The following is a 12287-nucleotide window of genomic DNA, read 5'->3' on the forward strand; positions in this document are numbered from 1 at the left end:
AGCTGGGAATCTGAAGAACCATTTGAGATGCAGCCCATCACTGTGTGTGAAATTGTTGGAGTCATAAATCTGTAATTAACAGATTGTGTTTCGGTGCCTATGAAATTAATAATCTCATAAATTGTTGCAGCAATCTTTGGGTTAATACCATTTGTTACACCAATTTGATTTGATTGAGATTTGATCAAAATGATCAGAAATTCCTCCACAATGTAATTAACGCTTGAGCATTATTTAGCATCCTTAGCTTTAGTACATACTCTGAAAGACCATAATGTTGGGAGTTAAAATGTTTGCATGTAATCCTTTTACTGTGTGCTAGTGTGTATGAAGTATTTAGAAAAGCCTCATTGATAACTCAGCTGACCTCAATCCAGCCAACATACAGAGTGTTTCTGAATCATTGATCCCGGTGGGTGGCAGGCGGAGCGTCAGTGCTCTGGAGCTTCACACAGAGTGCCGTTTGATTCAGAGCAATTATCCCTCACTAATTAAACACAAAGCTCCTTTATACTGCTCTGTAACGAGATGATCCAAATAACCAGCCATTCTGCAGGAGAACAACTTCCTCCAGAGCCGCAAACCCACAGACTAAATGTTCTCCTGCTCAGAACATCAAACATCATTCTGAATCTGTCTGACTTTGCTGCGAGATGAGGTTACAGAGAACTAACGATTGGTCTCCAATAAGTGATGTATTAGAAAGCTATGTCCCCCCCCATGTGGTGCGGACACAGATGATAGCATTTTTTTAAAAGGAAAAAGTTGAAGAAGAAACTAATATGTTTTTTAAAACAGAATTGGGTTTGGCCTGACTACGCCTGAACTACACACATTAAATACGTTAAAATCGAACACAAACAAAACTATTTACAGCAATTACATTCTGGCCATATTTCAAAATCTCTGAAACATGAAGACAAGGTTCAGCCCAAAAAGCACCACTAACAATAATACAAATAGCTAACTTTTATTTAATTGTAGTGGTAACTTACATGTACTTAAACTAGTCTGTTAACTTGATTTTACATATTGTAGTCCAGCAAGCTTGTTTTATACTGTAAGTGCAAGTAAGAGACCGTTTTAGTTCTGGAAAAGTATAGAACTCACTTCACATTTATTTAGATAATGCCTCATTTGCATATCTAGACATTATATTTCAGAAAACTTGCATTACAAATAAGAGTTGTGCAGTGATGACGTATCTGTGTAGTCCAACCCTTAAAGTAGCAAAGGGGACAACAAACGACAGGATTTCTCCGTGTGATTTTGGATTATAGCAGAAAATAATCTGTGTCAAACAAACGTTTATGGTTTTAGGAGTTGTTTCTGCACCAATCTATACTAGTAACTGTAAGTTATCAACTGGGGGTGTTTCATGGTGATATCTGTACGTTTAAAAAGTGATTTTAGATTCTGAAAGTCAGATGTTATGAAACTGACGAGCGAGACCAAAGGCACATATTCTTCAGTCCTGTGCTGTGTGTAAATGGTGCCGGTAAAACAAATTATTATGGTATTTTCTTTCTTCGGTTTATGTACTCCCTGTAAACAAGAAGAAATAGAGAGATGAGAGGAGGTGTGTGTACCATGCTGGAGTGAACGGTGGCCTGCTCGATGTATCGGGCGATGCCGGTGACGAACGCATTTCGATCCTCAAAGTTGGTGTTGAAGTTCGGCTGTGGGAAGATGGCAACATATGTTACAGAAATCACAAGAGTAATATGTATATTTTACATCACAGAGAATCATAGTGTGTCTGCTACAGGTATCCAAGAACAGAGGTTACCATTTCAATTAAGGAGCAACACTAATATTATGTAATTGATATCAGATGAAAACGTGTACATACAGTATGTTCATGGTAATGTCCGCACTTGTATTTGTTAATGTCACTAATTTATCTTCTTTATCACTAGTTTGTTTGTCTATGAATTATCCTATGTAACTGCAGCATATAAAACGTCTTTGTGCTCGTTAAAAAACGTTGAAATACTCCCAAAATGTCACATCAAGTCTATTTGTTATAATTAACCAATGCATTTAAAATAAATTAGCAGAAAAGAGCAATGTGCATATTATGATAAATGAACTACATAGTAATGTCCGCACATGTATGTGTTAATGTCTGCCATTTATCTTCTTTATCACATTATTTCTTGTATCCTATGTAACTGCAGCATATAGACGTCTTAATGTTCGTAAAAACTGTGTAAAAATAATCCAAAATGTCACATCAAGTCTATTTGTGTGCCGTAATTAACCAATGCATCTGAAGTAGATTAGTATAAAGACTGATGTCTGTGTGTAATATGATACATTAGCTCCCTGCAGCAGAGGAAGTGTGTATAGTATAGCTGCAGGATATTGCAAAAAATCTGCTATTTATTTGTTGAGTATATAACAAGATATTACTTTGGATGAATAAACAGATTTTAAGTTGCATCAAGTCAAGTGTCTTCTTAAAATGTGGGTTGGAGTACGACCTCCTGATTCCTCCTTGATGTACAGTATTTTAAGTGCATGTTGATGATAAAAAACGGTGTGTGTGTGTGTGTGTGTGTGTGTGTGTGTGTGTGGCCTAGCATTACTATACTTGTGGGGACCTAAATCTGTATACACAGTCACGTGTGGGGACTCGTCTCCCTTATGGGGACCAATTGGAGGTCCCATAAGGGGAATCATTAATTTTAGGGTGAAGACTTGGTTAGGATTAGGGTTAGGGTTAGGCATGTGTTGGTTAAGGTTAGGATAAGTCTCCAGGAAATGCATGTAAGTCAATGTAATGTCCCCTGAAGTGATGTATACACTGTGTGTGTGTGTGTGTGTGTGTGTGTGTGTGTGTGTGTGTGTGTGTGTGTGTGTGTCCGGACCTGGAACATGATGGATGCCGGCAGCGGCTCGATGCAGGGCTGCTGGTCCGGCAGCGGCAGCTCCTCCAGCAGATCCACGTTGGAGAGAGCATCCTCCAGAGTCACCGTGGACGTCATGATGCTGCAGAGAGGAAGAGAAGAGGTTAGTCTGTGGAAGGAAGGGCCTTTCAAAAGCATGGCAGCCTTTCAGGTAATAACAGAACACCTTTAAAAACATACAGAGAATAAAGAGAACTAATAAAACACAGAGTAAAACAAAGAAAGCGAGTTTTTAAGATCATCATTCGATTTAAGATAATGTTTCTTACTCCTGTATTTTACCTGCAGCATTATGTCTCTTGCACCATTTGATTTGTTTCTATGTCTTAAGTATAGTATGTTACATCATTGGAGGACTTAAGATAAGCTGTAGTTTCTTTGACAATTAAGCCTTAGAATCTTGAAATCATTGGTTATATTCTTAAATTAAGAACATGCATTAGAAAAAACATTCAATAATTCGGAATCAATTTACAAATAGTCATATCGTTGCAAAAGAAGCTAGACTATAGTTCAAATCCTAATGACACTATAGCCTTTGTAACAGCACGATGCCATTTAGGGTTACGGCTGAGTGAAAATATGCTGCTAAGCCCCCGCTTGGGGAAGGTTTCAGTGCAATTAAAACAAACATTTTTAACAGACCAGAATATAAACTGGAGGCTATAAACATGTTGAATTACTGGCAGAGTTTAAAGAGGACACATTCTGCTCCTTCTCAGATATCAGTAATTAGTGTCTCTACTGTGACATGTCTCCATGCGTTAAAAAGGTCCCATGTCATGCTTTTCCGGTTGTTACCCGTCCCCTTGTTGTTATGAAGGTTGTTCTGCATGTAAACGGTCTGCAGTCACAAACCCTCAAAGTACACCCTGTAGCGAGTAAAACTCTAACACAGAGAATACCTGTCTGTGCTGCCCCAGAACGCCTCGTTGGACATTTCTCTTTTTCTTCCTGGGTACAGTGACGTGACCATACCCAAATGGACCCATTGGTCATCAATCCGTGGAGTTCCTCACACACACACTCTCTCTGCGGCAAAACTGTAACGTGGTTACACTGTAGGTGCGCCGCGGGGGGGGGGCTATGCGAGTGGAGCCTCGCAGATGGGGGCCTCAGCATCCCCTCCTTCCTGCGTCTATTCACGATGTCTCGCAGACCCCACGCAGCAAGCAGGAAATGAACCCAGCTCACACTGTCCACTCCTCGTAGCAGCGAGCCGCGCAACGTCCCGCTAACACGGCACCCAGACCCCACGCAGCATTCTCATCTCTTTGTCCTTACTGGTGTCATTTTCTGATTGCTAACAAACGCCATTGAAACACATAATCACTGATGTTCTGCTGTAACGGTGGTGGACTCATCAGAACAGAGTGGGCTAGCTGACCAATCAGAGCACAGTGGGCTCATCGGGAGGGGGGGGGGGGGGGGGGGCAGGAGCTCCAACAAGGCGTGTAGGACAGAGAGTGAATACACATACTATACAGAGATGCTGTATGAGAAACTAATGTGATTTTGCAACATTGAACAATGTAAATCTATTCTAGTAGACCTCAACAATGGAATCATGATCAGTAGAAATGGCCAAACATGGGACCTTTAATGTCCAAAAGCTCTTTATTTTTCTCACACTGCCTGTGCTGCAGCACCTCTTTTCACCCTCTGTCTTAAACCAGAGCCCAGTCTGCTGATTGGTTAGCTGGCCGGCTCCGTTGTGATTGGTCAACCGCTTAGAGATGTCCCGCCCCTTAGCCTATCACGTACAATGTGTTGGAGCGCTAGCCAATAGCAGCGTAAGTGGTACATATTGATGTCAATGGCCCTTTCTCATTTCTCTAATAGCCTGCTGCTTCCCCTCCTCTCTCCTCCTCTCTCCTCGGTTCTCCTCTGAGCGGTCATTTTAACACACACACACACACACACACACACACACACACACACCACACACACACACACACACACAACACACAACACACACACACACACACACACACACACACACACACACACACACACACACACACACACACACACACACACACACACACACACACACACACACACACACACACACACCACACACACACACACACACACACACACACACACACACTACACACACACACACACACACACACACACACACACACACACACACACACACACACACACACACACACACACACACACACACACACACACACACACACACCACACACACACACACACACACACACACACACACACACACACACACACACACACACACACACACACACACACACACACACACACACACACACACACACACACACCTCTCTGGTCGCTACAATGAGGAAAATAAATTGCGGGCCAAAAGTTTTATTTACAAGTATTAAAAGTAAGCAGAGGACACCAAACCAACTGAGACCTGTCTGTCCGCTGCATCTACGCACACACTGTACCACACACACCTAGACCACACACACGCACATACAGTTCCTAAAACAGGCTACAGCCGTTGTGTATTTTATTATGTGAAGCACTAAATGGTTTTAGAAAAATATGGACTCTTTGTTTGTAGATATCTACTAAACTAAAGCAAATAAAGAGAGTAGGCCTGTTATACTGAGTGATATATATTATACACACTGCTCTGCTTTCTGCACGGACCTCACAGCTGTTCTCTCTGTAAACATCGCGGCGCGATGAAAGCAGTTAATAATATAATATCCAGGGGATGCATGCAGAGCTGTCATTGGCTGAGATAAGTCCGGCCGTGCGTCACGACTCTTTGAAACATCTCTGTTGCCGGAAATGCATCCACGAAGGAGCCGTGGAGGATCGTGGAGGACCCATCAGTGTATCCTCGGTTAGAGCTCCTCCAGAGAGCCTCCTCGATGCTCGATGCTCGGTCCTCGAAGTGCATTTAGAGAAATGAGATGTCCTTCAACATGGCGCGCTGAAATTCATTTCCGGGTCACTACCGGAGGACCGAGGAGTCGAGGAGGGGGATTTGATGAAATGAGAAAGGGCCAATGTGTCCCTGAAGTAAACAAAGGAGTCCAATGGAGGCATTTCAGGCAGAGGGGAGTGTGGGAGAGAAACTAATGGGCTCTTTAAACAATACTTAAATATAAATGAGTGTGTGCGTTGTCGTATACATAATATTAATACATATTGCCCCGTTCCCCAACAGGTCCAGGAGCAAACTGATGACCAACATGGATCCAGTGAAATACATCAGACCTGTTTATTGTGAGCTCTGCTGCTGTTTGCATTCTCACAATGCTGCTGACAGCGAACAATCAAAAACACGTTTGCAATCAGAATCGAGAGAAACACAAAGCCTGTGGTCGTGGGGGGGTCACTGACCCCCAGCTGCAGATAAAGGGTCTGAATAATTACATTACACACACACACACACACACGGTCACTGTCAGGTCATTGAACACGTCAGGAGATGAGAAACAGCTGACAGATCACTGCAGGCGGAAGACATTTAGATTTAGTTTCTAAAAACTCAAAGTCCAACCCCATTGACTCATGGGATATGTAGTTTTTCAATGTAGGGGTGTAAGACAATATTAAAATATATTGTCTTGTAATTGTCTTTATGTTTTGTAATACTGTATCCATTCTCAATAATATGGATTTTTATTTTGCATAATAATTAACATGCAATATTCAGTTCCACTTCATATTTGTTGGTGTTAAGCCTCAAAAACAACTATTTTGTTTAACACAACACACTGTTTGTACAAACTAACAAGTTATATTCAGTAGAAAGTTACTTTGTCAAATAAATTAAAATCACTTTTATTGATAAATAATCAATCAATCGTATTGAAAGCTTCATTCAAATAAGAGAAAAGCCTTGTTATGTCCTCCGTCACATTACATCTGAAGTAAAATGATTATGAGTAGTGCTGGGCGGTGTACCGCTTCAAACCGAATACCGTGAACTTTATACCATATGATATACATTTTTCCTATACCGTAACACCGTTGAAATCGTAGCGACAGGCACTTGAGCGGTGCGCCAGTGAAAGGAGTCTCCACGCTGAAATGCATGCTGGGGTTCAGCGCCAAGCGTAGCCGCAGTAGCATAAGATGTGAAGCTGAATGTAAAGATGGACCCTGAAGAGAGAGAGACTGGAGCTGGAGATACATACGACACACAAGAAGAACGAGGAGAGGAGCTGTGTCTGTCGTCTGGAGGTCTTTGGGATTTTTTTTTTTTTTTTTTTTTTTTTTTTTTTTTTATAAATCTGACGTGGACCGAACTAACATTTATTGCAAATGTTGTCGAACTAAACGATTGCCCGAGGAGGTAACACAAGTCCTTTACTCCACCACATCGACAGAAAGCTCTTATTGGAGTACGAAGAATGTATGAAAATAGGATCTGCTGGAACGCTGGTGAAATGTCTAAAGTTAAGTCGAGTCAAGCGTCGCCTGAAGAAGCATTTGTTCGAGGGACTTGGAGCCCTAATTATGAGCTACAAGCCCTGACTTTCAGGTTTCATCTCAGTGTGTTTATTAGGAGAAAAGTGTAGGAACTATATCTTAATAAAAAAACATTAAGACATTAACATCCTAAAATGCACTTAAACCTACATTCAGTACAGAGCTGAAACAACAGAAAATGTGTCACAGTCCAAACTGAGCAGTCTGACCTTCGTTGTTTTTACACCAGGTAAATGAAAAGTAATGAAAGTAAAAAAGTATACAACTGTATGTTTATCAGCTTTAACATGTTGACTTTTGGACTGCCACGCTAGTAGTTATCCTACACAAACACTACTTAAATATAATTCTACTTTTAGCATATCATTTTAGAGTACTTGCCTTGTCTTGATCTGACACTGTGCACAAATAGCAGCTTTAAACACAAAGTGCAAAATAAAACTGCGTTGTTGTGTTACTGCTGACTGACTGCAGTGATCAGTATTATTAAGTATAATGCCCCGGCCACACGAGGACGAAAACGGTCGTTTGCGTTACTGTTTAGTGTCATATAGACCGTTCGGCCACACGAGGACGACCGAATACGGCACTAAACGACTGCGGAAAACGATAACGGGTCCCAAGGTGGATAGACCGGCATACGCAACGCTCTGGGGGGGTCCAACGGCTCCGTGTGTACGCCCTATATGATCATTTTCTGATAATGATGAGGCAATAGCCCCGCCTCTCCCCACCTCTGCTGCTCACCCCCGCGTCAAAGTAAACTGCACACTGAATTCAGATTATTTATCTATCTCTCGATATGGACATAAACGCGAGTGAAGTCTAATCTGACAGGACGGAGACACCTCTCAAACTACCTAAACTAGTTATAAATACGTTTATTTTTTACTGTCGGCCGGGTCACTCATTACTGGATCAGCTGCTGCATGAGACAGACACTGACGCTGTCCGAAGAGAGGGAGGAAAAAGAGAGGCTCCGTGTATTTTATTATTATATTATATAGATTCGTTATTCATTTGTTTTAAAGCTCAATAAATAACAAAGAAGACCTTTGACCGGCACTTTTATAATTTTGTCGGAAGATTTACACTTTAATACACGTTGACTGGCCAAAAACTCTGCCCGGTTCCCTCGGCCCCCACCGCGGAGAATAAACAGAAGGGCAACCATGACAACCATGCTTCTTCGCTGCTTTTGTGGAGGAAGTTACAGCGCCACGTACAGGCTCCTGCTATGTACTGCAGCTTCTCCAGCGGTTGGAGCTAAACGGAGCTGTCTCGTGTGGGCAGACACTATCCGGTGAATATTGCGTGTGGACGGAAGCTTTTTTGCGATTGCGTTTGCGTTAATCCTATGCGTTTAGCCGTTTTCGTCCTCGTGTGGCCGGGGCCTAAGTGTTCTGCTGCTGAGGGGGTAAAAATAGGCGCCAAGTTGTGAAATAATGGTTTTTTAAAGAGGGAAGGAAGTCAGAAAGAAGAGCGAACTCTGTCTCAGTAATTACTCAGACAAACATCTTCTTCTTTTTGTTTGACACGAGGGGATGTCAGACGGCCAATCATTAAAAGTCTGTGACAAAAAAGTGAAGTAAGAATCACAGACATGTGACTGAGAGAAAAACTGAAAGTTACCAAGAGAAACAAACTGTCCTGCTTTTCCCAAAACATACATTTACATGCTTTGACAAACATTTGACCCGACAACTCCATTCTTGAGTTCATCCACTTGAACTGCCAGTGCATTATTTAAAAGAAGGAAGCGTCTTCACAGTTCCTGTTTAATCTGTAGATGTGTCTGCTCTTATAAGACAAATTAGAAAAGACATGCTGCTTATAAAAGGGTTCAGAGAGCACAGCGCGTGTTTGACCGTCTGTAATCACACCGTAAGGAGCTTACACTGCGGCAGGTAACTAGGTGAGTCAGGCTGAGGGCAAACAACCGCTAGAATCAAACCAGGAGTATTTCACTTAAGCTCCTCAGACGTTTGTGAAATCACAGGAAGACTAACGGGGACACCTCTGCACACTCAGGAGGGACTGGAGGATTGAATCCTTGTCATTCATAAACTTGTGTGCATATAATGACTTTCCTTCAATAAAATGAAGATTGAAGCATTGATAGATAGTTATCTAAAGTTAGCATATTAAATAAGATTATAGTTATTACTATTTCCCACGCACGTATGTAAGCTCTGCCTAAATTAAATGCAAGAATATCACATTCATCAGAGAAGTTTTCACATCTAAAGACTTTGAGGAAGCCGCTGCATTGCTCTGAAGAGATGCAACAACATGCCCTGCACAACACACTCAAAACAAAAACAGACCATCTAAACCGGAATCCTCCGACCAACACACAGCGACACACTGAAGGATGATTCTGCACTGAGGTGTGAAATCCTTCTTCAGCAGGATATCACACACTTCCTTATCAACGCAAAACAATCTCTACGTTTCTCAGAGCTTCAAAACTTTAAGAGCCACTAGTAAATCTAAAAAAGTACACTTGGACCCAAAGAAAAGCCTGTGTTGTTGAATTAAGGAAAAAGACTCAACTCAGGGGCCAAAAGTGTCAGAGGCCCCCAGGGCTTTCACCTGCAAAATGTTACTATAATTAGTTACTATAACTAAACAAAGACCAACATTGACGAGAAAATGTCCACAAAGTGACTTAAAGAAGTAGGGCTTTGTTCTTCTTGTGTGTCAGTCATCCACACCAATCAGAAGTGCTGTGCTCCACATGTACCAGCCATTGTTAACCAATCAGAAGTGGCCCACGATAGAAGGTGATAGACAGATTGATCCAATCACCTGCCAAGTATTTTTGAAAGTGCTTCCAATGGAGCTTTAGATGGTTTGGTGAAACAAAGCATCTGAGTCAGGTTAGTAATGCTCCATCACATGTTTCTATTACAGGGTGACTCTTAAACTGAAGCTTGACTTTAAAGCAACCCAACGGGAGTTTCATGTAAGTTTAGTTCTTTCACTCGTAGCTCGGGCTGCGGGGGTGCTAGAGACGGGAGCACGTTGATACGACCTTCCTAGCCGGAGATATGGCCGCATTTTACAATAAACTTCCGTTGGGTCGCGTAACAACAAATATCGCAAATCGAATCGCAATATCTGTCAGAAAAATCGCAATTATATTATTTCCCCAAATCGTGCAGCCCTACTAAGAAAGACAGAAAAACAACAACAAAGCTACACAGATCCATGACATTTTCCCTTTTCTCCAATGACTTCGATGCAAGTGTTTTCATAGGACTCGGGTCTACATTGGGTTAGAGTTAAATGATCAAACTAGCTAACAAAAACTCAAAGATTGGGGTAAAAGAAAAGTTTAAAAAGGTTCAAAAATCTCCAAAAAGGCAGGAAATTAGGACAACAAACGTTGCTCTGTATACTTTAACAAATGCACGTCAATCCTAAAAGTCATTGAATGAAAAATAGAAACCCAAAAATCAGTTTCAGTGGCTTCACCGCTGAAGTATAACAACACCTGAAGTATGAAGTTAAATTGGGTTTGCAGCATCTGTGTAACCACCGGAAGAAGCAGCACCAGATACAAACAGATGTGGTTTCACTATCGTTGCTTCCTTCCTTCCTTTCCTCGTGTCCTCATATCTAAGACTTGTAAACTAAAAGCAAGACTTCACACACTCCTCTTTAAAAAGGCACGTTTGACAGATTTGATGGAAACCCAACCCAATTTAATCCAAAGTGAACATATTCATTTGCACAAACTACATACATACTAAATACTACAAAAATGTAGTATTTAGGAATGTTGTTCCAGTATTTTATATTTAATTATCATTATTATTTATTTCTATGTTTCTCTAAAACATCTATTTGAAAAGTTATTTTCCTAAGTATTTTTATTTGTATGTAAATGATATATGCTAAATTCAGAAACACATCTTTTCTTCTATATACATGTTCCTACATATTATGATTTATAATAATACCTATTATTTTATTAAAATGATGCCAACCATTGTTATTATTATTGAACATGTGAAAAAGATGCCTAATTAAGTACAAAGAAAAACATTACAAGGTATTTCCCTATATCCTAACATAGAAAGTTCAAACTGATGCAGAGGCTGAAGTGAACTGGTATTTAGGCAGGGCAGTGAATGCATCACCAGGGTGTGGAATACAGTCTGGTTCCTGAACACAACACTGTCTTCTAATACAGTAAATCCCAAAGGATCAAACAAAAATCCAATTAAAACAATGATAAAGACTCATTAAGTGTCACTTTGAACACCTACTGAAAGTTAATTCGCTTAATTATTAAATGTATAACTTTTATTAACTTTTTCCAACAGCAATCACAACTCATGGACACACATAACTCTCAACTCCAACTCACTACAAACTTCTTATTTGATTCTCATTTGAGCTTTAGAGGCAGAAACCCTTAGTGTAAAGTGACTTTTCTGCTGTGTGGAAGTCCTCCAGCAGCATGTAGCTGATCATGGCCGAATCCTTGCTCCGAGCCGCGGCCTGAGATTAGTCACAGCCCGGGCCTAAGAGCCAGGAACACGGCTTTACGTTGCCACATTGTAGCCTCTTTAACCGGATGACATGCTAATTAAAAGCTTGGGTTGAACCAATGTTACTAGACGCTTCATATAAACTGTTTTCGCACAGTTTACTTTAAATTATTCTCGATGGTTTTACTCACCCGGAGCTGTGTGGTTAGGAAGGGGAACTTGTGCGGGTTAAAAGCCGACTACAGCGACATGTATCCGGACAGCTGGGTTCACTGAAGTCCTTAAAACATGAACAAGTGTGTTTAGTTTCTCCTCTCGTCGGACCAGAGGAATATTTTTATCGGTGTTATTATCCTGGGCGGGGGAGGGAAGCAGGGAGTTCCTGAAACAGGGAAACTCAACAGGAAACTCAGAGAGGGTTAGG

The 12287-nt window shown here is 41.2% G+C and overlaps 1 protein-coding gene across 1 annotated transcript in view; it reads right to left on the reverse strand.

Annotated features, from left to right (window-relative positions):
* The window catches only part of cyfip1 (cytoplasmic FMR1 interacting protein 1), a 51680-nt gene extending 39393 nt beyond the window's left edge, over window positions 1–12287 (reverse strand). The window contains 3 exon segments of the mRNA XM_034217167.1: window positions 1590–1679; window positions 2874–2994; window positions 12055–12287. Of these exon segments, the coding sequence (XP_034073058.1) occupies window positions 1590–1679; window positions 2874–2990 (207 nt within the window). The 5' untranslated portion in view covers window positions 2991–2994; window positions 12055–12287.

Source organism: Gymnodraco acuticeps, unplaced genomic scaffold, assembly GCF_902827175.1.
Source record: "Gymnodraco acuticeps unplaced genomic scaffold, fGymAcu1.1, whole genome shotgun sequence".
Classification (NCBI taxonomy): Eukaryota; Metazoa; Chordata; class Actinopteri; order Perciformes; family Bathydraconidae; genus Gymnodraco; species Gymnodraco acuticeps.